The sequence below is a fragment of the Antennarius striatus genome, chromosome 3 (genome assembly GCF_040054535.1).
Source record: "Antennarius striatus isolate MH-2024 chromosome 3, ASM4005453v1, whole genome shotgun sequence".
NCBI classification, from domain to species: Eukaryota; Metazoa; Chordata; class Actinopteri; order Lophiiformes; family Antennariidae; genus Antennarius; species Antennarius striatus.
This window is the reverse complement of record NC_090778.1, coordinates 18436935-18462917: the sequence shown is the minus strand read 5'-3', so window position 1 is coordinate 18462917 and position 25983 is coordinate 18436935. Positions and strand designations below refer to the sequence as shown.

General features: G+C 38.9%; 1 protein-coding gene across 4 annotated transcripts in view; it reads right to left on the bottom strand.

Moving 5' to 3' along the window:
- Nucleotides 1-380: 380 nt before the first annotated feature.
- Nucleotides 381-25983, bottom strand: part of agtpbp1 (ATP/GTP binding carboxypeptidase 1) — a 31859-nt gene continuing 6256 nt past the window's right edge. The window contains exons 4-27 of one of the 4 annotated variants that reach the window (XM_068310517.1): nucleotides 21317-21384; nucleotides 20748-20811; nucleotides 20282-20428; nucleotides 19703-19834; nucleotides 19431-19524; nucleotides 19239-19276; nucleotides 17690-17898; nucleotides 17412-17589; nucleotides 17122-17163; nucleotides 16377-16477; nucleotides 14887-15003; nucleotides 13970-14745; nucleotides 13485-13568; nucleotides 13145-13234; nucleotides 12785-12933; nucleotides 12455-12542; nucleotides 10772-10916; nucleotides 10151-10301; nucleotides 9418-9598; nucleotides 9095-9224; nucleotides 8418-8549; nucleotides 7186-7362; nucleotides 5646-5797; nucleotides 381-3045 (exon numbers count right to left, since the gene is read on the bottom strand). In XM_068310517.1, coding sequence (XP_068166618.1) covers nucleotides 2865-3045; nucleotides 5646-5797; nucleotides 7186-7362; nucleotides 8418-8549; nucleotides 9095-9224; nucleotides 9418-9598; nucleotides 10151-10301; nucleotides 10772-10916; nucleotides 12455-12542; nucleotides 12785-12933; nucleotides 13145-13234; nucleotides 13485-13568; nucleotides 13970-14745; nucleotides 14887-15003; nucleotides 16377-16477; nucleotides 17122-17163; nucleotides 17412-17589; nucleotides 17690-17898; nucleotides 19239-19276; nucleotides 19431-19524; nucleotides 19703-19834; nucleotides 20282-20428; nucleotides 20748-20811; nucleotides 21317-21384 — 3626 coding nt within the window. In that variant the 3' untranslated portion in view covers nucleotides 381-2864. The remainder of the gene's footprint in view (nucleotides 3046-5645; nucleotides 5798-7185; nucleotides 7363-8417; nucleotides 8550-9094; nucleotides 9225-9417; nucleotides 9599-10150; nucleotides 10302-10771; nucleotides 10917-12454; nucleotides 12543-12784; nucleotides 12934-13144; nucleotides 13235-13484; nucleotides 13569-13969; nucleotides 14746-14886; nucleotides 15004-16376; nucleotides 16478-17121; nucleotides 17164-17411; nucleotides 17590-17689; nucleotides 17899-19238; nucleotides 19277-19430; nucleotides 19525-19702; nucleotides 19835-20281; nucleotides 20429-20747; nucleotides 20812-21316; nucleotides 21385-25983) is intronic. The other 3 variants (XM_068310518.1, XM_068310519.1, XM_068310520.1) reach the window with 3 other exon arrangements.

Here is a 25983-nt window from a genome sequence, read left to right as displayed (position 1 = left end):
TCAAATCCTCACCTTCTGACAGTCTAAACAGACAGCCTTGTTTTTTCATGCTCACATGCCTGAAAGTACATTGATGCAAACCAGCTTCATAAAATGAAGTTTCAACGCTCTGAGTAAAATCCAGTGAACATGTTCCACTGCACTGTTTATTCAATCAAATCCTTTTTAGAACCGCTGTTTTCATACTGAGCAGTGGTGGGTAGCATGACTGTAACTTTGGAAGTAAACCAATTCATTTGTATAACTCAGACTGCTAAGAATTCATATGAACTTCAGTCGAACAGCGAAATGATTTTTATTGCACAGAATTAGACATGTGTCACGGCTTGAGCACGACTGGCACGGGGAACCCAAAAGCACGACTGACAAACGGGCAGATCAAGAGTCTCAGAGCAGGTTTAATAACGCAGGCAGAGGTCAGGTTCCAAATAATCAGTCCAATAGGCAGAGGTATCCAAAAACGACAGGCACAGAATCCAGCAGGGTCAGGCATGAAACAATCAACAAACCAGGCATGATATGATATGTTGATGGCAGGAAAACAAACAGTAAAATCACAAGACAGAGACGTGACAACATGAGAATTTTTTTCCCTTTCATCACTTGAACTAAAAGAGCAGTAGTGCACATACAGAGATGATTACAAATAACCTGAGCATAGCCTTAAAGAAATGCAATATTGAAGATAAACACACTGCCCAGTTTGTAATGCTACAACACTAATCCCACTTTAAGCATGCAAATCCCATAAATTGGTAATAATAAACTGGAAGTTGAAATGATTATTTTCACACTTTATTTGTCACTGTTCAGTTAAGATTTTCCTCACCGGCTTACTGCAGAGAGCTGACACACGGTTCATTGAAATTAAGATTGATCATTTAAGAAAATCCATTTAACCAAATTATTTAAACCAACATCATCTATGAAAATGAGACTCAGTAATACGACCCCACCCCAACCCCCATGTGTTTGAGCTGCCAATCACATCTCTTCTCTCATAACTCAGTTAGGTTCTGTTTCAGCGCCAATGTTTGTGAGATGGGACTCCACAAGGAGAAATGTTGAGTTAATTCGGAACAAGCAAAAGAAACCATTTTGTACAAAGAAAATAATAACTCAAACACTGTGATTCTACACCACACATTTTATTTTCCATTTTCATTCTAAGCTTTAGTTTTCTGTGACAATCAATTACAAATTTGTATCTGCCTCTTCAAACAAATAAAACACAAAAGTAGCCCAGCATTGTGTCAACAAAAACTAAAAAGAAATCCTTGTGACAGCTATACACAAACAAGAGAAATGTAGCCCCAAAAAAGGAAATAATGCAGTATGCTACTTTATACTTTCAATACAAACTAAGATTTGTTATGCATGGGTCTCTCCGAAGCAAGTTCACAGAATGTACACACAAAATGAAAAACAATTCCAGTATATTCTTTATAAATATCACAGCAAAGTTTCCATCAACTTTGGGTTGAGCTGAGAACTTCAAACCAATGAGGTCACTAAAGTTGTGTAATGGTGCTTCATACAACTTTACTTTATTTCTCTTTGTTTTTCTTGATGCTCTGGATAATTACCCTGCATCTAACCCACAATATATGTACATGCTTATTCATCCTGCAGAAAGGAAGCAAAGAAAAGGGGGGAAACAAGCAAGGAAGGAAAAAAAATAGTAAAAAATTTAAAGTGCAAAGTGACACTACAGATAGAAAGAAAGAAAAAAAGAATACAAAGGAAAATATGAAGGCAGGTTGGTTAGGTCTTTAAGCTGGTTGAAGGAGAAGATCCATAACTCTCCATGACCAAGAGTGTTATAACTAAAACACAGACGCAGGTGAGGGAGGTTTCAAACAGTACTCTTGCACTGCTACAGCATTACCAGATAGATGCAGCATAAGAATAGCTGTGAAAAAAAGGAGCCTTTACCAAGGCTTCAAGTCAAGGATCAGTGGTGCTGCACTGGCTAGCTCACTATATGTGTATTTCAGAGGCTATTTGGTGGCGGAGGTCATGGGTCACAGTTTGCAATGCAATTTTAACAACATTCACAGGAACCTATCCTGTCTAAAAATAAGGCCACGTCCACACATAGCCAGGTCTCTTTTCCTAAGGTTAGGCGTACCATCCACACGACAATGCATATATCTGTGACAAAAACAGGTTTTTGAAAACGCCGGCCAGAGTGAAGCTTTGTGAAAACGCCGGGTATGTGTTTTCGTGTGGACGGCTCCAACCGTCTGTATATGTCTTGCCTGCGACAAAAACTGCTGTGACGTCATGTGTGTGTGAGACCCCTGTTCACATGTACAAACAGAATGGACGTGTTGGTGCAAACTATTCTCCAATCATTATTGGCCACCTTGTTGTTGAAGCCGAGGTGCTGCTGTTGCACATTGAGAACAGAGAAAAAGTCATCCTCCAGGAGGAATGGCGTGAATTTCCAGGTCCGGGTCCTCGCTATTGTCGTTGTTGGAATTGTTCAGGTGTTTTTATGTTTATAAACGTGTTGATCAATGGACTAATGTGGTTATGCGTGGACGGAGATTTTTTTGCAAACTGTCGTGTGGACGCAAATTTTTTTCCACTGCGTAGGAAAAAAATTGCGTTTTCAAAAAGTAATGGCTACGTGTGGACATGGCCTAAAAGACAGACTGGGTTTGCACATTCAGGAACAACAGGGTTGGGAAAAGAGCAAGTGGAGCCGTTATAGCCAGCACAGATACATCAAGTGTCTATAGAGTAAGGGTGCTTGTAATTTAACTTATTCATTCACAAATCAAAGTGAGAAGTGAGGGCTCTCACTATAAAGCTCAAACTGCCAGAGTAATATAGAGGAATAAAAAAAAACCTCAGCGTTAGTCCCTGTGATTTGTTTCAGAGTCCGACTGATGATCCTGATGATTGGAATTCTCACTGACTTCAACCCCATGCTCGCTTTCAGGTTCAACATCTTCATCGTTGCTCTCTGCGCTGTAGTCTATTGCCTCCAGAAACGATGGTTCATCCTCCTCCATCACATAGGTGGTGGGGCTGCTGCTGGATAAAAAAATGGACATTTCTCTGAAAAGAGGAAATAACTGCAGCCATATCACATCAACAAAGGCATATGGCTCCATTGTATTATATGCAAGTATTTCTGCAGGTTGTTTTAAGAAAATATAAAAAATTTATAGCACAACACTTTTGTCGCACTTCTCAAACACAAATCCATCTCTTCATAAGTCATTTAAGTATTAAATATACTGTAGCTATGTTATTAAGACTACTCTGGAAAAGTTAAACACCCAAGGAGGAACACTTGGAATGAGTTTCATTGTTTTTGGAAAAAAAACATTTCTTGGAAACACAAATAAACTTAGCATTGAACGTTCATGCAAAATGCAGCACTACAAATATGTCAGTTCATGTAGATGAATGTTATTTTTCCTGTTCATTCCTGTGTTCATTTAGAAAGAAATGTAGATGAAATCTGTGACTTCACATCTTACACACAGATAATGGCAAATGCCAGAAATTTTCAAGAGCCTCAACGTGATTTGTTCAAACTGATATGTTTAACAGCAGAAAATTAAAGCAATAAAAGTAGCAAATACTTTATTATGAGGAGGTGGAACTAGGCAATACTTTTAGATGAATGATTCATATAAAATGTCTACGTATTCATTTACCAATCAAGTTGTTAATTCAGTTCTGAATAATGACAAAATAAAACACTGACATAATAAAAAAACAGATTGACTGACTGAAATTTTCAGGTTCAATAAAATGTTTGAAGTCTTAACAGACTAAAGCAACTTGTGCTTGGATTTTGTGACAAGTGAAGCTAGAGGTTTTTTTCCTGTGGGTCTTAATGGTTAAATGGTTGCTGGTTCTTTGAGGTTTTAGTGGCTTTAGTGGGTTTTTAATGGTGTTAATGGTCTGAAATGTGATCCCTGGGAGACAGTCGATCAGGGGGCTCAGACAATGATCTCCCACCAAGCTCAGCAGTGGGTGAGTGCAGGAGGGAGAGACAGAGGGAGAAATTGTGTGAGTTTAATATGTACAGTAAATGTGGGTGTGCGTGTTTGTGTGTGTATGTGTATGTGTGTGTGTGTGTGTGTGTGTGTGTGTGTGTGTGTGTGTGTGTGTGTGTGTGTGTGTGTGTGTGTGTGTCTGTGGATTGTCAGAAAATCGTCCTAACAGATAATGAGGGCTGTGAGTCAACCATTATAGGCCATTATAGAACAACCAAAACAAGAGTCTTCTGGAGAAGACACACCCTGCCCCCCCCCCCCCCCCCAAAAAAAAAACTGATTAAGAAATGCTTCAGTGTGACATGTCCTCCATTCTTCTGGTGAGCCTACAGTACTGGATATAGCTTTTGATATATGCAATGACGAAGCAGGGAAACATTCAAAATCTTCTAATATGAAAACTTAATCAATCCGATTAATGCAAATACTAAAGGACACAATTACTAATTTACATACTTCACCTATGTAATCTTTGTTATGTTTGGTGACGTTCGAGTCTACTTTGTGAAACACACTGTGGACAAGATGACCACCATTTATAGTCTCATTAAAAATCATGTTTCCATGGAAACCACAAGAAATAAAACTGTGACAATGATAAAAACGTCCAGATGACAACCAATTATTATGGTTAGTGTGTGTGTGTGTGTGTGTGTGTGTGTGTGTGTGTGTGTGTGTGTGTGTGTGTGTGTGTGTGTGTGTGTGTATACATACACACGTATGCCAATTTTTAAGACTTCCACGTTTCCAAAACCTCCCACATGACATGCGTATGTCTCTTTGTGACTTACACCCATATCCAGCCATTTACTCTGAGACACGGCTGTTTGCCGACGCCCCCCAATGGCCACAACATCATTGTTATGATGACCTATTAAATGGTAAGTGCTAGTACACCAAGCCCCATGAATAAAACCATAAACCTGGCATGAAGAGCTACAAATCCCTGAGGATACTCACACAAACAGACAAGCACAAGAACACTTTTGGATTCCCTTAATGATCAGACATGAATGATGAATGAATATATCAATATGAGAGTGGAGTAGTTTGGTAGAAGAGAACAGAGGAGAGACAGAATAACACATGAGAGAGAAGTAAGCAATAAGTGGTTTTGAGTTTAAAGCAATTCTTTCTGTTGCTTTAACAAATCAGAGATGGAGAAATATTGAAGACAAATAAATTAAGATTGTACTTAGCCAAATTTAATAACCAACTGCACTTTTGAACTGCAGCACAATATTAGTTGGTGAACTTTATCTTTTCTGAGAAGTAAAATATGCTAACAGCTGTGACTCAGCATTTAAAGGTTTTTTTTTTTTTAAAAATGGATAAAAAAAATTGTAGCTGTTTTACATTTTCTTAGAAGAGACAAATAATGACGACTATATTTAATCCACATTGACAGAATTTCAAATACAGCCCTGTATAAATGCTGGCCTTCCTTTGTTTCAGGTATCCAGAGTAGCAGTCACAGCATGGAATATATCAGTGCCAAAAAGAAACATGTTTGGAAAAAAGAAGGGTGGTTTGTGCAGATAAACTAGATTGTAACTAGGCAAAAGAAAACACTTTTATGAAATGTGTTCATAAACTGACTTTTTTTCAGCACACTGCACTAACCTGACTACTTTAGTGTGTGTTCCAATGATGTCACTCTCCAAATCCAGAAGGTGTTGGTGATTGTGGAGCACTGTCAGCCTCTTCAGCCTCAGCAAGGCAACACAGAACTGAGCTCCCATCTCCTCCAGCTCCCTGGTGCCCATATGAAGACCCTGAAAATGTGTTTATGCACATCAAGGTAAAATTTAAATACTAAATAATAATGTTCACCACAATGAGCTATTACATTACAACACATATAACGTGTGCCCATTTCCAATATGCAGCACCATGTTAAATATAATTTGAAATGTTTCAGCCCAGCTTGTTTAAAAATCATTTTTATAGCTGCTCTGAAACTTGGTGATAAAGCTGTTGTCCATCTTCAAACGCCATGATTCTCAAGGCTGGAAAGCTCTAGCTGAGGAGACTTTATAAAAAATTTCACTTGCTGGAAGCCCTATTTCAAATTTCTGTTCAGTCATACCTGGAAACTGTAAGTTTTCTCAGTTGTGTCCCAGTCACACAGACACAGCTTACCCTCTAAACCCAACCAAAAAAAAAAAAAGGTTGAGATTCATTTTCTCCAGAGAGCAGGGCTAGGAACATCAAAACTTGGACGGGGAACAGAGATACAGAACCCTAATTCAGTATTTTAGTTTTTGCACATCTGGATAAATGCTTTGAAACCAGTAAAGGAGCAGATCTGTGCCAAAATGGCATCCTACACTGCCTATGTATGCACAAGATGTTGTTGACACTGGCAGAATTGAGCAGGAAGGAAATCAGCTGGGATGGAAAGACAGAGAGCAAGAAGAATGTGAGGTAAAGGGGTCAAAGGAAAAGAAGAGACTTGAGAAGAGGTGAAAGAGAAAGACGAAAAGGACTGCGTCTCCCCCTGGTGGGCATATGGATACATGTATGACACCTTTCTCTCACTAAAAAGGGTGAACACATTTAAGCACCTGTACAAACTGATAAAATGAACACAAAGGTCCTTTACAACCAAACGTTAATCAACCCCTTTATGTCTTTTTGGAATGCCATTCCTCACATCTGCCCATTATTTCCTGTCATTTCTCTGTTTGACTTCCACAGAATGGTAGATGCATAAGAATATTCAACAAGGCAGTCGAAGACTGCAACATCCCTTCAAAATTTTACCATGACCTACTTGCATAGGTCAAAGATAAAAGCTAGAGCTCTGACCTACTGTCATTGATCAAAGCACTAGCTTTGATCTATGGTCTTACACTGGCCTTCTCCCTCGTCTTTCTATGTTATAAGGTTCCTGAGTGTACAAAAGTTGAAATTTGACCTTGAACTAGCTTTCTCAAGGTCAAGGTCATCATCTCATTTTCATCCCCTTAGCCGCCTGAGTAATGTGCTTTTTGATTCATCTTTCTATCTGCAACTGTTGCAAAGATATTTGGTGGACATACTAATGAACGAGCGGACGGACGAACGGAGGGACGCACACGAACACTGAAAATAACAATACATCACCGCTTTGAAGCGGGATGTAATTATATAATTGTTCTCAAGTCCTCCTTAGTCCTACTTTGTATTTGCCCTGGTCACAACCACAGAGTGTGCTCTCCATTGTGTAGCTGCGTTGCACTCCAATCTCTCTCCACACAACAACACGTGCAGTTGACTCTTTGGAGCGCTCAACAACAAAGCTACAGCTGGCCATGCTGAAAGCTGGAGCAATCTGGGACAGGATCTTGGGAAGAGCCTGAAAGAAAGAAAAACATCTGAGATGTTTGAGTTTTTGTGTAGGCATGTTTATTAAAGTAACAGGGACAGCTGATGGGGTACATTTTATAGCAGGGCCATACACCTGCATGTAACATAAAAGAGTATGTGTACAGAGGAGTCACTTGGAAAAGAAGCCCAGTTGTGACTGCATGTGTGTATGTGTGAAACTTGTATGGAAGTCTTGCTGATCATTCTGTCTCTCACTCATTTGACAAGAATTCTGCAGTGAATGAGAACATTGTCTGATTTACAGTGAAAGCCAGAGATTACAAGTCCTTCCCACCAGACTCAGTCTTTCCATCTGGTTCCCTTCTACTCAAAACCCTCATTGTTAGCATCACACCACAGAACAGGTCACTGAAACAATGTCACACATCTTAAATGGCTGTTATGTTTACAGAGGACTGTACACAGTACATCCTGATAGAATAGTGGACATGACAACTAAGGTGTTTGAAGAAGTGTTGAATCTTACTTGTGTCAACATACTCCATATTTCTTCTCTAACTGAATCTCAGGTCACTTTTAAAATATTACTGCCAGTAGTCTGATGATATCATCCAAGAGTCAAAATCAGTATATGTTCTAGAGGTAGCCTGCACCTTTGACTCTGGGCTAAAGGAAGCCTTTATGAGGGTTGTCAAACACCAACCACTTTTTAATTTCCTCTCAGAGCTGAGTTACAGATGCAAGCTACAGGTTTTCATATTAAGCAACCTATGCCATACGGAAGGGAGGCCAAAAGAGTGTTTAAACAACTTTTGATACCCAAAAAGAGGGCTAAATTACTTGCCGCATTTTGTACGCTACATGCTGGTATTGGTAGCAATAAAATAGTCATGCTGCTATCAAAGCCCCTGAGAATAGCCACGTTTTTCATGATGTCAAGTCCACCTAATGTCATTGGGCAATGATTTGTGAATGCACTGCATGTCTGGTACTGTTCTCTCCGATGGGGTAGTAAATAAATGTTCAAGCGTGCAAGTGTGTGTGTGTGAGTATGTGTGTGTGTGTGTTTGTTTGTCAGTTCACCCTGTAGCCAAGGTCCTCCTGTAAGTCACTTGATGTTGCTTTGATATCAGATTGCCAGACTGTCTCCTTCACGCTGCAGCCATACATGAACACATTTTTCTTTCTGGAATGACCATGGTAGTCGCAAAACACCTGTGTTTATGTGAGCACACATTCACATAAAGAAGGAAATAAAGGGAAGAAAGTATGAAAAATGTAACACAGATAGTACTGTATTTTTCAACACAACATGGTAAACCAAAATTGGGTTAATCTCATCTTCCCTTTCTTACAAACCCTTTATCTGACTGTGTAAAAGCTAAAAACACATGAGCAGTCTCTTTTGAGAAGAGGGAAGGTTGCTTTGCTTTGTCTGTCTCTCTGACTGTAAGGCCATTACCGCAACAGTACAGTGAAAAAATCTCTTCAAAAAAGCAATATTGCAACAAGCTAACACAGTAAATGATGGAGGCAAGTAGAGGCTGTTGTTTATGGCAACTGTGTTACAGCTAATGTTGTGATTTACTGAAATGACATTTTGTGAACATGCAGCCATACACAGCATGCATCTCAGCAGAACAAATTGCTGTCGTTAACAAAGAGGTTAGGACATGCTTTACACTCCTCAAATGAAATATGATGCAGCAACATGCAAAATTTTCCAAATTAATTTAAAATCGGTTGTCCAGGGATCATACCAGTGGTGCTCTTTGTATGTGTGCAAGGTACTGCAGAAGGCCCTTAGTATGGTAGATAGTGGGGTGGAGCTCAGGATTGGGGTTCTGCCACTGGCGATTCAAATCCTCTCCACTCAGAGAACAACGATGACTACAGCAGACAGGAGATGTCAAGTAACAAGAAAGGGAAATATAGAAAGGAGGAGAAAAGAGGAACAGCTAGAAAATCCCTTCTAAGACAAGACTTTGTCCGTGGTATGAATAAAGTTAAGACCACCGTGAAGGTCCAGGTGCAGCAGGTATTTTGAGTATGCATTTAGCTACTTAAATACTTTTTTACTCACTTTCCATTCACAACTCCATCAGGATTGAGCATGGGGACTATCTTGAAGATGTAGGCCTCTCTTAGACTCGCTGCTAGTGGGCTGATGCCCATCAGGAACTCAAGTGTGCCTTTCATCACCCAGCTCGCATTGGTTTCTCCAGGGTGAACTCTGGCTGAGAGGAAGATCAATGGACGATTCCCTGAAGAGGGAGAGGTAAGGAACGGGGACAAAAGACAAACAAAAAAAAATCAATTAAAATGGGTTTAATTATAAAACCACAGGACAAATCTTTAGCTTTTTTTTATTGAATGCAGGATATATTGCAACTCTTTTCAATTCACCGAGAAGACTAAAGAAATAGAGACATTTCCTGAAGAAGTCAATGAGATACAGTTTTTGGCCATAAGTTTGCTTCACATAAAGCATTCTTTTATTGTAGTTCATTATTTATTTCTTTTTTTTTTATTTAACTTTGAGGAATTGCGCTTCAGGACTACAATACAGTTTCTTTTTTCAACAAGACAATATACCCCTATGTACAAAGGAAAATATCATGTAGTATCAACAGGCTATACAGAATGACAAACAAGTACCCAAGATGAAGTGTGCACCAAAAGCCTGTGGAACACTTTGTTTTGACGTGGACCCATCACCATGATTTGGTGATGCTTCAAAGGTTTCTCCAAGACGTGAGAAAATACAGCAGCAGAGACTGCTCTACATTCACAAATACCTACGTTGATTCACTTACTAAACTGACAGACGTGATCATTAGAGTTGGAGTCAGGCATGGCAGTGATGGTGAGGAGGGGGCAGTCGTTTCCTCCTAGGGATTTACACAGGACGTCCTGTCTCAGGTAGATTTGACTGGTCCGCAAAGCCTCTAATTTAGACAGGTGCATCTGAGGATCAAAAGATGCAAAAAACTTTATCATCTTAATTTCTTACAAGTTGGATTTAAGCCCCCACTCCTTTTGGGTTCTCAACACTTGAGTGCCATATCGCTGCACTGGCTACATATTAGACCACTTGTGATTAGTCATATTCTTGCTGTTGCTTGTATTACAACAAATTCTGCTTAGTCACTGTGGACAAATGAAGACAAATGTAATTATAATGACATTACTATCGACCAAGATTTGAGGCCAAATGTCATCAGCTTGAGACTGAAGTAGTTAGCTGACTTTACAATGTAAGGATTTATAACTGATAGGACACTGGAGACAAACAGTGAAATCTACCAAGAGGCAGGTATATTTGATGACATTGGTTTAACAATAAGGGATCAAAGAAAAAATGTTTGTCTGTGAATGTAAACACTACTAAATGTTATGTTCTCTAGAGTTCAGTACAGAATGGACAGTGTTACTACCTTAAGAGTAGAGTATGTATACGGGTAATGATAGGCAAAGTAGCAGACATCATCCTTGTGGCTGAAGTTCATGCTGAAGGTCATTGTGTAATATGACTTTCCTTTCTGACCACCAGTTGCAATGGAGCTCCTTGCAAAATGATTCCTAAGGACAGAGGAAGACATGTCATGAATAAATGCTTTATAATCTCACACACATATACATATGCAACTGAGATGCGACTACAGGTAGTCCTCAACATGTGAACACAATTGGTTCTGACAGGTTGTTTGAAAAATGAATTGTTCGTTATTTAATAAATCGTTACTTATTAAATTTCAGTCTACAGTATAATTGCCATTAGAAGTTATTTAAATGCCACTACTGCTCTAAATCTGAAAGTACTATTCCCTAAGACTTACCAGAAACAATAACAGGTCATAGAAACAACACATAATAAAATAAAATACAGGTACAGGTCATTTTGAGTTAGTTCAGTATCTATTATATTTCAGTTTTCAAAAGGAAATACACAGAAAAATAATAATCAAGTTCATGTAATTTTACTTGACTTCATGTCCACCACAAATACTGGACTCTTAAAATCACTAAAAAAACCATTAAAGCAAATAATTTCATGATATTCAACAATAAATAAGGAAAAAAAAAACATATACTGTAATCATATTAAAACACATGTATGGTTCTAGTATCTATTGTTATACGTCAATCATGACTCACGTGACGTTTTAATTCAGATTAGTTGACGGTAAGATTTTGCTCCTTCTAATTTAGTCCTTGAGAGTAGAAGAAGAAGAAAACACATCAAGGAACTCTCAACCAGTTTCTTCAGTGCATCTAACAAAAACAGCCAGAGTCAGCTGTTGATGATCCACTATACGGTACTGTAGCATGTAGAATGAAGCTTAAGTTTAAATCAAAGGCAGAGGAGGAGGAGGGAGGAATTATTGTCGGAACAAAGGCAGAGTTGTCATCAGAGAGACTGTTCCCACCACCACTATTTTCACAAACCTTTGCCTGATCATACAGGATAAACAGTAAAGTATCCAAGGCACGAAATGTGACGCCCTGAGATGCTCAGAGAAAAAATAACAAACAAGAACAAGTGTTGCTCAGCAGGGTTTGTGGCAGACAGGGAAACTGCAGTACACTATTTTGTTCATATGTCCAAATGTTTGTAACTCAAAAGTCCATTAATTCAGGACTACCTGTGTATGTGCCATCTAGTACATTCATAAACAAAATAGCACTTTTCCGATAGATTCTACCATGTTATTAATGTTCTTTCTTCGGTAATATATTTAGAAATGTGTAAATTCCATTATTATTTATTACAGACGGGATAGTGGTATACTACAGTATTATAACGACAGGCTGTTTAGCTGCCTTTCCTTACAATTATAGACATAAAAGTGCATTTAATGTTATATCAGTTGTTTTAAAATTCAGTGTTCACTGTATCAGATGTATCATGTAAAATTACCACTGACTGTTTGCAACATAATTCATACAGTGGCCAACACATCCAAAGACAAACAACCCTTTACGCTCATATTCACACCTACAGGCAAGAAACCTGACAATTCAACTGTAGTGTAGTATTTGTGTGGTGGATAAAAGCAATGATTTTCCCATATATACCTGTCAAGTTAGTTTTCCCATGAATGTCAAAGTTTACGTACTTGTAGTAACAAATATCCGTTCCTGTCCTGGCCCAGCAAGGTCTGCCACTGATTGCCTCTTGCACAGAGTACATCAGCACTTGCATGCCTGCGTGCCAGCACACACACAAACACAGACACACATAGACACACACATAGACACACACACACACACACACACACACACACACACACACACACACACACACACACACACACACACACACACACACACACATGCACACACAGAAACTGTGTAAATCAAAAAAAACATGCAAAACTTCTGCAGATAAAAAGCAGTTTTACCCGTTGAAAAACCGTTTAACACCCAGATTCAGTTGTGTGTCTCACCATAGTTGAACTGGCTGTTTGACTTCTCAGAGTTGATAATGTTGAAGCGGTAGGTTGTTCCAACTCGCATACCGCTCACCTCAAAGTAGAACCACTGGTGATGATGATTACTGTTGATGTCTGAATTCAGCAAGAGGTCATACTCATATCTGGAGAAACACCAGAAGGATAACTAAAAATCAAAAGCTACAAAAAAGTATTGATGCAACAACACAGTTGGGTGAAGAAATACACTGATATACAAAAGCAGCAAAAAATTTTGACAAGAACTTGATGTGATGAAATGTGATTTTTTTTTAAAAACACACTTCAAATTCTGTTATCTTATTCATTCCTCTGTAAGAGACAGTAATGACTTACTTCCTAACTTGAACAGCCTTCCTGAGATTGCCAGACTCAAACTGTGAGTTAAACTTTAGGGATTCGCCATTTCCTTCAATCACAGGACAGCTGAAATTCAATGAAAAATTTTAGGAGGGACAAAGGTCAAGTCATTACCCTGATGAGTATCACTGATGATGTATTAAGATCATCTGCTTTGTGAATGTCACCCATCTCATTATTACCACAAAAAGGAATAAACTGTCACTTTTGTCACTGTGATGGCACATTGAGAGAAATGTTGAAACACCAGTTCATGATTAGCTCCATCTATTCTGAGTGATGCTTTAGGTTAGTATATTCCTTTCGACATACTCACCTGGGAATGTCCAGGTCATACACTACTTTATCCAGGATATCATTGGGATGAATCAACCTCTCAATATCCTGGAATATTTTCAACCTGCAGGGATAGACATACAACACTAACTGGACACATTTTTTGCATTAAATTTTTTTTATGAATAAAAGTAAATGAAATTACTGATGTCACCACAAAATACTATTTCTGCAATAATTTTCTTCTACACAGCGCAGAACTTGTGTACAGACTAAAATTACAATTTAGACATTCCTTCATTTCTTCCAAAATTTGGCATTGAAAATGGACAACAAACTTTATTAAATCATAACTATTACTGGAACCCTAGAGGACACCTGGAAATGTAACATACTGTATTTGCTGGTTTTTTCCCTACTCTTAAAGACTTTTGATTTATTCCCTAATTCCTAAAATCTGTACAAACTCTTCAGTCTGTATCGCTAAGCCATTTCTGCAAACCATAATTTTTATTGACGTCTTACCTCTGAACACCATAAACTCTCTCCAGAAGAGGTTCTCTACATTTTGGGGTCACATGACCAAAGTAGTCCGGGTAAGCTACTTCAGCATACTGGGGTACAGAGTGTGTCCCCTTTACCATCTCCACATAAAGGTCAGGGTTATGAAGTGGGAGGAGTAGCGACGTGTCTGGAACCTCCAGAACTGCTCCTTCTCCTCCTTCATCGTCAGCTCCTTCTGAGCCACAATCTGAACCCCAGTTACTTCCTCCTCCTCCCACACGACGAGTAGTGATACCTCCCAAGAGTAGTGGAGACTGAATATGTCTTGTGGAGTTGACTGAGGGCCCTTCCTGTTTGACTTCCCTGGCTTCCCTGGGCATTTGCTCCTCTATAGACACAGATTCCAACACATGTGACAGTTCCTGTTCTTTCACTTGCTCTTGAGAGAAAGATCCAGTGAAGTTGAGGGAGGACAACGATGTTTGTGTATCAGCGGAAGGAATGTGGACATTTTCTTTGTGGTCTTGTTCCTTGGTGAGGTGGATAGCGTCCAGTTCTAGATAATTTAGAGAAGCAGGAAGAGTAGAAGTGGGAGCAAACAGAGATGGCTGCATGCTGATTCCTTTGGTAGGGCTGCAATCCGCCTGACAGCTCAGCGCAGGGACGTGTTTTGGGGAAAGGGCCTGATCTCTTGGAACTATGATTGGCTGTGTGGATTGGGTTGAAGCTGACCATGAAGAGAGGGAGACTGATGAAGGTGTTGTGGAGGAGGTCTTTGAGGAGTCAATGTTATAGCCCTATATAAGTACAAATTAGTGATAAGAACAATTAAAGAATTTTGAACAATTTAGAATAAGTTTTATTCTCTGAGATTCCCAAACAGCATGCGATTAAACAAAATGAGAAAAAAAAAATTCAAGTCAGTTTAAGGTACTGACCTGAAAGTCTTCGGAAAGCTCCAAAAAGAACCTCTCATAGACCCTCAACTCCTCAAATGGACGTCCAAGGCTCTTTTTAGGGTGAAGTTTGTTGAGGTCTGTCTCTATGTCATCATTCTGATTAAAAATAAACAAAGAGAGAAAAATGTAAATACGGATAAGTGTCATGCTTTAGACTGATATCTGTATTGCTCAAGTCTGTTGCAATTTCAGGATAGAGACAATGATTACCAATAAAAATAAATAAATACAGAAAATATAAAATAGCAGAAGTGGTAGTCCTGAGCAGCGACACCAAAATCTAATTATTTTGAGATGTTGTTTGATTTTCGGAGGATTTTAAGGGTCTTGGTGAATTTCTTTGTCAAAGTATAAAAGCATTTCAGAAAAGGCTTACATTACTGATGTAGATGCAGCCTTTCCACAGATAGCCTGTTCATTCCCTTTAATTACATTGTACTCATTGTAACCGCATAGAAGGTGATCACAAAGGAACAATTGGAGGTAATTGCTGAAATGACTATGTCCACCTATTTCATTTTGTTTTTTGAACAGGGAAAGCAGTTTTGTCCACAAATTAACATTCTAGCTAAAAATGCCAATTGGTCAGTGAAGGATTTACAACTGATAATGTATAACAACCTTCCTTGAATCTGTCATAAAAGCTACATATCTACATAAAATTAAATTATATTAGTATCTGATGAAGGGGCAGTAAGTCTTTTTATTTTGACATTGTAATTTAGACTTGGTTAATTTTATAGCAGAGATAATCCACCAGGGTGTAACACTGCAAAATAAAATGGAGTGCAGTGGTTAACATCACACCTACTTAAAGAACAGATTTCACAACAAATAAAGAAACCTAAAACTAATGTGTTGTCTCTTCCCTCTAAAATGAAAACATGATGAAAGACAGAAGAACATTTTTGTATATTTTGAACATTTTGGGGCTTCAGCTTCATAGACACCCATTCTTATTGAACTATGTTATGTTAACACTCTGGAGACACTCAGTAAATTTTGAGAGTGGAAAATTTCTTTACCATTGAAATATCTTTGACTGACATGAGAGCAACAGCCTGGTGAGATACGACTGCCATCTGCTGGCGATATATAGCAGTGTAACTGAACTGTGTCAGTCCCACGTAATACTCCTCTCACATATGTGTCATAATATGCTAATCTAATGGTTCGTGTAATGTGAGGTTGAAATGTTTAGTAATTCACACCATGACTGGGTTTCAAAGCTAAATGACCTATTTATGAATGAACTTTAAATCAATTACTATGTGAACATTTTTGTTTATCAATTTTCTTGTAGAAAGCCTTGCAGGACCCAAGTCATCTGGAGCCTATCCCAGTTGGCTATGGGTAAGAGGTGGGGTACACCCTGGATGAAATGCCAGGTCATTGTGGGGCCACATATTTGAATACTTAAAACTGTAAAATGCAAGATTTAGAGTGTAAATATGACTGTAACTTCTTACCAAAGAGCGCTGCTCCTTCTCTTCCTCTTCATTGTCAGTGTCATTCTCTGTGTCTGCATCTGCCTCCTCGTTATCATCACTTTCATCCACAACATCATCCACTGGTTACGCACACACACAAACACACACACATGGACAAATGTTTTTTTACGTGAGAGTCTTTTCAAAACCACATCTTACAGTTTGCCTTTTCTGCCCACAGGCTGGGGGTTTGTTTCTGTGCAAGGCTAATACGTAGCTATAACTCTGTTAATTGAGTTTAATTGTAATGATGGGAAGGAAGATGGAGAATGTTAGCAAAACAAAGTGAGCATCCATGATCTAGGAGTGAGTGAGGGATCTACAGGACAGAGGTGTCTTTCTTGTGAGGCAATTTGGACCAATTACTGCACTGCAGTTGCCAGCAGTTGTTAGGGAAAGGCTGTTTGATAATGAACGGTGCAAAACACAGTAATAAATGAATAGTGTGATTATCTAAATTATCAAGCAGATTCAAATAATCAACAGCACTCTAGATTAGATTCAGAAGGGGCTGAAATATTTAATACAGCCTCAAGACGCTAATATGTTTCGTAGAAAGCAAGCAAAAAGGTCTTCTAGCGCATAAAAAAGCACTTAGCGGTGTGCACTTAGCATCTTCATTACATATTTACTAACATACCATGAGTCAGTTTGGTGAAATTAGAGCATGATGTGATGCAAATAAGAAAGAATTCTGAAGATAAAGATGTGGTTTATGTCTCACCCTTTTTTAAGAGCTTGTTGCAGAGCTGATGAGTTTTTCTTCCTACAAAGCACATTGTGTATAGCGGTGTCAAGAATTTTTCCTGAAACTATTTAGATGTAGGGATGCAATCATTATTTGTATCCGTGCTATAGCAGAATCTGATCAAGGAGTAATAAACGTGTGTGCATTTGTCCATATTGCATCACCCTTAATAAAAGGGTATGTACTGTATATTGTGATAAGCTGGGCTGTACTCTAGTTAAGCGTGCGTGTCTTTGTGTGTTTGTGATTATGTTCTGTGCTCTCACCCCCAGGAGGCTGGCTGTACAGCTGTGCCACAGGCCCTACAGCAGGAACATGTGGCAGCTGGTAGTGGAAGGCTGATTTGATGGTGGGCAAAGGAAGACGGTTCTTGGGAAAACACTTCCTCATGATAAGACTGGAGATGTTGATCAAAGGATCTAAAGTCCGGACCGGGAGACATTCCTTAACAAAACCAAACAGAAAGTAGTTAGCAGGTAAGGCTGGGTGTATGCGCATATACACATATATGTGCACTAAATACGTATGTTACGGTGTCACTTACAGTGGATGAATTGTAGAGGATTCTCATACCATCAGCATCTATGAATGCTTTCCTACCAAGCTTGATATTGGTGATGTTCCTGAGGCAGACCAGCAGGCCTTTGCGAATCAGCATGTGGCGATGCCGAGTGTCATTGCGATGCCAGTCCAGGTACAGAGCGAGTAAAATGGGCACATATTCACCATCCACAGCACGACGAGCATTAGTTTCTGTAGAGTAAATAAGAAAAGGGAGGTGGGAAAGCTCTGGTAATTTGTACTTCTCATAAGAGAGGCATGGGATGGATTTAACAAAAGGCAAAGCATTGACAGGACAGAGTTGGGGATTAAATAGCTTCAAACAGTCCCATATTGTACTGATTCATTTTATTCATTCATCTTCTCATTTGCTTCTTGTGCTTTTTGCGAGCCACAAGGGTTGCTGTAGCCTATCCCAGCGGACTTACAGGTGAGTGGTGGGGGACACTCCAGGCATGACACGCAGCCACATGAAAGACAAAAAAACACTCATGCACACACCCGCACTTATGGACAATTTAGAATCGACCAATTAAGCTAAAGTGAATGTTTTTGGAGGTGGGAGAAAGCTGGGGAAACTGGAGAGACCCATGCAGACATGGGGGAGGACACGCCAACTCCACACAGAACAGGACTTGAACCCAGAATTGTCTTGCTGTGAGGTGACAGCACTACCCACTGCACCACTGTCCCACCCCATATTATACTTGTTTTAACAAATTTCACACTGCTGCCAGATGTCCAACGACACTGTATTTGAAATGTATTGTCCCAAACTGATCCTTGATGTCTTATATTAAAAATTGCTGAAATGAACTCCCTTGTTAATGCTGTGTTTGTCTGGGCTGACCATTAAATGTTGATGAGCTTCTTCTGTCAAAGCTTGCTGCATTCCCCCGCTGATGTTGTGCGCATCATGGAGCTACTTTCTCAGTCAGCCGAATGTAACTCCGTGGCCACATTGTATAAACACGAGATCAGCTGATCGAACTTAAAACAACCGGTAAAAATTGCAGAGGATTTGTGGAGAACAGAGCAAAGTAGTTAGTCAAATACAAGCTGAGTGTAGCTCTGAGCCAAGTCATTGCCGTACACTGCTACCTTCGCCTGAACACAAACTTCATCTTGTGGATGAACATGCCCTTATCTGGAAAAATGGGTTGTTCGACTGCAGATGGGACAGGTTATATCTAGCACTCCTGTCAATCACTCTCGTCATTACGTCACAAGAGGCGCTGAATTTATCAGGACATATTTAGAGTGCTAGATGTTTTTCTAGACATTACAGTCGATACAGGACCCATTTGTTTTTCAGATTTTAGGAGTTGGTAGGCTTACGAAGGACCACTATGTATCTGTAGACACTTAAAAATAATGTTTTTCATAATAGGACTCCTTTAAAGTATGAGTTCAACAATCATTTCCCTTAGCATTTGCTTCAATGTAGGACACAGTGAATAAATGACAGCCAAAAAATTAATGGTGTTGGATTTGAGAGTCGAAAGGACAACACCATAAAACAAATCACTCACTGGATTTGAGCAGAGCTCCAAGTGCGTCCAGAGCTACCCTGTTGGTTAGAAATGAGGAAAATGGGATTACGTGGTCTGTTAAACAAATGTGAGTGACAGATGTTAAAGATTTCTCGAAAGTGGAGAAGAAATGTAGCCTTCTTATTAAAACACCACATTCATGCTGGCACATTAACACAATAATCATTTTACTTGAGCAAGCTGGTGCTCTTCTTGATGTACGGCACAATAATCTTGAACATCAGCTCCACTGCTCCATTCTTGCCCAATGAAATAGCATTCACCACTTAAAAGACAGTCACATAAATAAACATTAAGCATAGTTAAATGGTTACCAATACACATAAATTTTTGAACAGTTTTAGACTACAGTATGTTGTTTTTCTTGCAGGTAATCTGCTTGTAATCCTAAAGAGAATGGTGACATTTTTAAAGAGTGTATTTCATAGTTCAAAATCACTTACAGTTGGCCGAGTAAACCCTGAGGACCTGTAGGCAGGGAAGGAGCAATTTGGAATTTTGTGGGTTCTGTTTAATTAAGTTGACTGTGACGTTCAAAGCTCCGCTCAAACGTGCCTTAACACCAAACTTCCTGTCTGAACACACAGAGGTTGAAAGGTCAGTGAATATGCAGAGAATGAGGTTTTTGTCACTTGGTTTTTAGAAAGCCCTAATAATGATCAATGCCACAGAGCACTGCTGTTGTACATTCCAGTTCTGCAATGCAGATACACAGACGCACATTCAGGCATGCAAGCCCACAGGTGGTTCATCTCACATATCGGAGGTTTCACACTGGCCTACTGAATAACATGACCATTAATGAACAGATGAAGAAATGCAGCAATACACCAAGGACAACAGGCATGGATGTGGACAGTTCACAGTTTACACACTTGAGTTGAGTTTGCTAATGTATTGAATCTGTAGTTTGGCTTTGAAACATAATGTGGTGATAAATACTGAACACAAACTAACTGGTACCAACTGTTGCTATGGATTTAATTGTGTTAATTGTGTGTATTTTGTGGCATCAAATCTACCTTTTGAGCCAACCTTGGCCAGCAGGGAGTGGAGCTGAAGCATCAATTCCTCACTGGGGACCAGCTCTTTGCTGGATGTGATCAGAATATGAAACAATATCCCTGTGCCTCCTTTAGACACAAATACTCCTGCCCTACGGCCTCTGCCTAAAACAGAAAAACCAATGAAATAGTATTAGATGTCATATGATAGAAAGCACTGATATAAATATAAATAAATGGCCGAAAACAAAACGTTTTACAAATTTAAAAATTGCTACAACTGCATAATTTATTTAATTTTACCTAATTATAAAATTTGAATACTTCTCAGATTAACAGAAAAGTACAGAAATGAATGACGTTCCTCCAAGCTCTCTCTTTAAAACATAAAAACTCCAACCAAGAAACCACTCATCAGTTCTCAAGGTGTGAACTGCTCACAATGTTAACTAAATAAAATAAGAAAACTTTATTCTCCACTCACCCACAGTCAGTAGTTCACTGAGAATGTACAGAATGTTCAGAATCGTCTGGACATCCTGAGTGTTCTGTTGAGGACACACAGAGCGCTATTCTGAGACAATATGCAGGAACATATTACAGAATTACAGAGCTGTGTACAATTACATACTTATTTTCTTTGGCATCAGTTTGCAATTTAATCTCAAATCAATGTGTCAAGCAGTAGGTTTCTCATATCTGTTCATACAAATGCATTGCTACTTCTCTTATTTTCCTACATGAAATAGGTTAAAAAGTCAGATAATTCTGGCAAAACTCTCATAATCATTACCAAGAGTGCAACTCAAAGAAATGTTATAAAACTAATAACAGCATGTGCTTTATTGCTGAGAGTTGGATAATGTTTGGTAAGATGTATGTCTGTGAAGTCAGTATGAACCTCCTGTCAGTGGTTTACTTAACCTAGCTCAGAGATAAGTATTTGGTTAAGTTAAATTTAATCACTTTATCCTTTTCTACTAACAAAAGAAAGCATAAAATTAAAGCATAAAGCTAAAAGACTGCAATTTCCAGCTTTTTGAGTGAGCAAACCTCCAAGGACGCTAGGATAACTTCCATGCCACTGGAGCCTTTGGACATCACCTCTTTTCCACTTTTCTCTGAAACACAAAATAGCACAAAAAACGATCAGAAATGTGAAGTAGAACTGCACTGCATTTGTGTAAAACAACCAGGAGTCATCTCACACAAGCAGAGGACTGTAAGTCTAAGTAAAGCAGGTTGTCCTGTATGTGTTGGGTCAAATGTGAAACATAAGACACAAGAGATTAAAGTAACAGTAAAAATAACTGTTCTGTTATTTGTCCTATGAAGTATTCCACTGCATTTCACCATCAATCTTAATCTTTGAGGTAGTTTTACAACATGTCAATATTAGCTTGTTCAGAAATGAACTTTACCTCATAGAAACAGTCCTACCAACAAGACAAAAGTAGTTTATCTAGTCTAGGCTTCAGGTCTAGGCTTGCCCTGTGATGACAGATTCCTGACCTCTCTGAGAAGTTCTCATTGAATGGTCCTGTCTTAAAAGAATGCAACTTATGACATTAATGAAAGTGTAAGGCAGAAGATTTAGAAAGATGCTAACCTCATATAAAAGTAATGGGAGACTTCCATCACAGTGTAATGAGCCTATGGGTTCACCTGCTTGAATAATTACTGATTAATAATTAATAATTACTGACCACATGGAAACAGCAAGTGAAAATGGATCCATCCATCCATCCATCCATATATGCACCCCTTTACCCATCCATCCATTTTTTTCTGCTTGTTGTCCACATTTGTCAAAACAAAATGGCAATAATCCCAAAAAACACTACCCACCAAGGGTAACACATAAAGCTTTGAGCTATTGAGCATGCCAAATGAGTAGAAAATTAAACTTTTGAAGGAAGAAAAGAAGAGTCAATTCAGGCATTACTGAGTTCCGGTGAGTATCACGTTGCTTTTATCCTGATAATTTCAACAACAGCAGTTCATAAGAACAAGGTCAAGCAGCAAACATTGGGGACAACAAAGCTACAGACCAGCACAGGGTGAAAATAACTCATCACTGAATGGGGTGGCCAACTCATTCAAATGTCACTCAACAAAACATCAAGTGGCCTACAAAAAGAAGGGCAAATGACAGCTGAGGTGAAGTGCAAGGGAAGACTGGTTCAAAATGGGCTCTACAGGACAGGGTTGAAGTCATGTGAAGCTAGGAAAAAGCCTGTCATAAATGAATAGCAAAGAAGGCTGAGGTTTGCAAGAAAACATAAAGATTAAGATCCTAAGGACGGCAGTAAGTTTTTGCCCAAAACCTCGCCATCTAATGGTTTACAACGCTTTAGCAAGGCTGGAATTGCAAAGGACGAATGTATCGAGCCACGTACATGGTTATCCTGGACGGTCACATGCCCTAAAACAAATAAAAGCTGTTTGAATTTTTGGACCAGTGGTATAAAGTCAATTTTTATGTACATTTTTGGAGTGGTATAAAGTCAGGGTTACTCAACCAAATATTGATTTTATAACTCATTTATTCATCCATTCATTCATCAGATCATTCATTCATTTTCGTGAGGTGGGTGACACTCCGCGTCCGACGTTGGTACACAGTGGAGCCACATGATTACTGAACTGAAGTAAGATAATTAGTATTGTTTTGTTGGAAAATGATGATGAACTTGTTTTCTTTCTATCTATCTATCTATCTATCTATCTATCTATCTATCTATCTATCTATCTATCTATCTATCTATCTATCTATCTATCTATCTATCTATCTATCTATCTATCTATCTATCTATCTATCTGAGATCTGAAAAAAATATTTTTGGTATTTTGACCAGTTGTAACTTTAATGTAATGTAATATTTTTGTGTTTTATTTGGAAAAAATGTCATTCAATAGAGTTAAACGAAATGTTGATTTTACTCAAACTCACACCTATAAATAAAACCACAGACACTGAAAAATTTGCAGTGGTCTCTCAATTTTTTCGAGAGCTGTAAGAGCATTACAATAAAAAGCTATTAGAATTTTGACTTTAAAATAAAAACTTGCATTCTAATGAGAAATAATATGCATTTAAAAAGAGAAGCAGCCAAATATTTTTGTCATGTTTTCTTCAATTTAACTAAGCACATGTCATTAAAGTTTTTAATGCTGAATACAATCATTAGTTTGCTGAGGCTAACTGCATTGTCTTCATAAATGATGTTTTTTTTCTATCTGTATTTGTGTCTTGAAGCTTTTTTGAAATTATGACAGGTTACATACAATTTACTTTAACCAGTACATTTTATGTCTGTCTGGGAGGTGAGGGTTTCACCAATGTCTGTTCTTTCTGTTGGAAGAATTATGGTAAGCTAAAATCAATTAACCTATTTCCACAAAAATGCATGAAAGGGTATCGCAGGCATCAGACAATAACACATTAAACTCTGGTGTGAATCTGGAGGGGGGTGTAGCTGTAGCAATGCAAGACAGAGCATTTATACACAGTTTCTCAGGAAGTTATCAAAGAATCTTACCCAAACAAATCGCATATTTATGGTGCTGATATCTGTCACTGTGTACAGTGTAGATCAAAATGGGTATATGCAGGGGTGATCTTCATTAAGCTGCTCTACAATAAAAGATGAACATGCATGAATAGGATTGTTCCGGTAAAATGCAAACTATAGTATGCACCTTACCGGGTGTAAGTTTGCCTCCTAGTTTACCTGGTTGGTCCAGGGATTCCAGAGACCAGCGGTATCTCCTGGTATAATGGTGCTCCATTTCAAAGAGCAAACAGATTTTGCAATATCCCCAATTACAAGGTCAATGACTGGCGACTCACAACTTTATATTGTAGATCTGCTGTGAACCAAAATGCTTCAGCCTGACAGCCTACTGGAGCAGTAGTGTTTTTCTAAGACTAGCAGTAAACTACTCAGCTAGGAAATCCTCTGAGCACATATGTACGCACTGTGCTGAATGGCAGGACACTTTGAAACCTAGAAATCAGCACCTCCCTTTGCATGCTACCAGAAACTCTACCACCAACCCCCCCTATAGAATATATGCAGGGCATACTTCTTACGCAAACTCACTTTCTCTTACTCAGTGATACAAGGGCAGCTGTCATCTTTTTTGCTAGTTAAACATCCTTCTCCCCTAAACCAAGCCAAACATCCTATGATCTGTGGACTGACTGTTAAATATTTTTAGGGTATTTCTTTACAGATCTATGAATGTGTCTATTCGACTTGAAATTCCTGGCTTTCCTTTCTCCATGTCATCATAAAAACTTTCCTTCATAACTCTTGAGCCCCTCCTAAACTATCAGACTCTGAACATGAGACCAGAGTACAGCAAAGACTTTACTGGGGTGTACAATTACTGTGAACAGTCACAGACCCCTAGTTTTCCCTAGTCAATGTCATAGTCATGGCATATCAAGTAAAGCTGCAGGCAGGGTGTGACAGACAGAGAAGCCGAAAATGAGAGATGAACAGCTGAAATGCTACGACCGATGGGGTCGCAGAGAGTAACCTTTCCACTGTGCTCATCAGTTATGATGGATTAGCAAAGACCTACAGTACCTTCTAGTAAGATAAAAACAAAGAGTAGCAATAAGTTTAATGCCAGTATAAAATATGCCAACAGGCCCAAAATAGACAATGATTCAGCAGAATTCATCACTCTAAACTAAGTCAAGTGTATACAAGTTGTCCTTACTCAATAAATTCACACTCCAGGACCAGTTTCATGTCAGAACTCCAGACGAGCATGAAGTTGGTGGGCTAGCATTCATAATAGCAGTAGCAAGAGTTAGCATTCACACACACACTGTATGTGTCTGTGCATCAATCCATGCTCCGCAATGAGCTGGCTTCTCAAGGCAGATAAGTCTTGCGGGTCACAGGTCTGCTGGAGCCTATCCCTACATTCCAGATAAGACTCCAAAAGTCATGACAACTATGTCTTTTTCTCCACTAACAAAAATGAGATCCAGTCTAAATTGATACAGTGTCCATCCACCAAAACATGGGAAAGAATGAGATCTGGTCTATTACTGTACATCCAACCGTCAACTAGTGCCTGTGTCTCAAAGCACAGGTTGTATCTCAAATTTTGCGCATGTCGAAAAAAAATAAGGACAGCCCTATAGCTCATATCTCAAATAACTCATATGTCGAGCAGCTTGTATGTTGAGGTACTACTGTATTTCTTTTTGGCCATCTGACAAATCCATGAACAAACTTTTACTTGCAAGGACAGAGAAGTGACGCTTGCTTAAGAGATCTTTACTCATCCTCAATCTTCAATGGTAGCTAGAAGCAATGGTGGCAGAGATATACTCATGTTTCATTCTGATGTACAAAGCAGTGTTGTGAAATGCCCTCATCTGCTCTCATCATCAGCTCTGCTTTCCTTTCAAAATAGTAATTAGAGAAGCAGATCGAGAGACACGGTCTGCATGTACTTTTACTACCAGCGCACATCTCTGTTTACACAGCAACAACACTGAACACATTATTAATGAACTCATCAACTTAGCTTGATAACCTGAAGTTTTTCATTAATTTTTAAATAGGAACCACATACATTTTACAGTGACAGCAGATGCTATTCCACTTGAAAACAAGTTTCCTTTTATTGGGGATTTCTATCACTGAAATTCAACTGTCCTTTGCAAAGGCAGGTACCAAGAGTATCAAAGC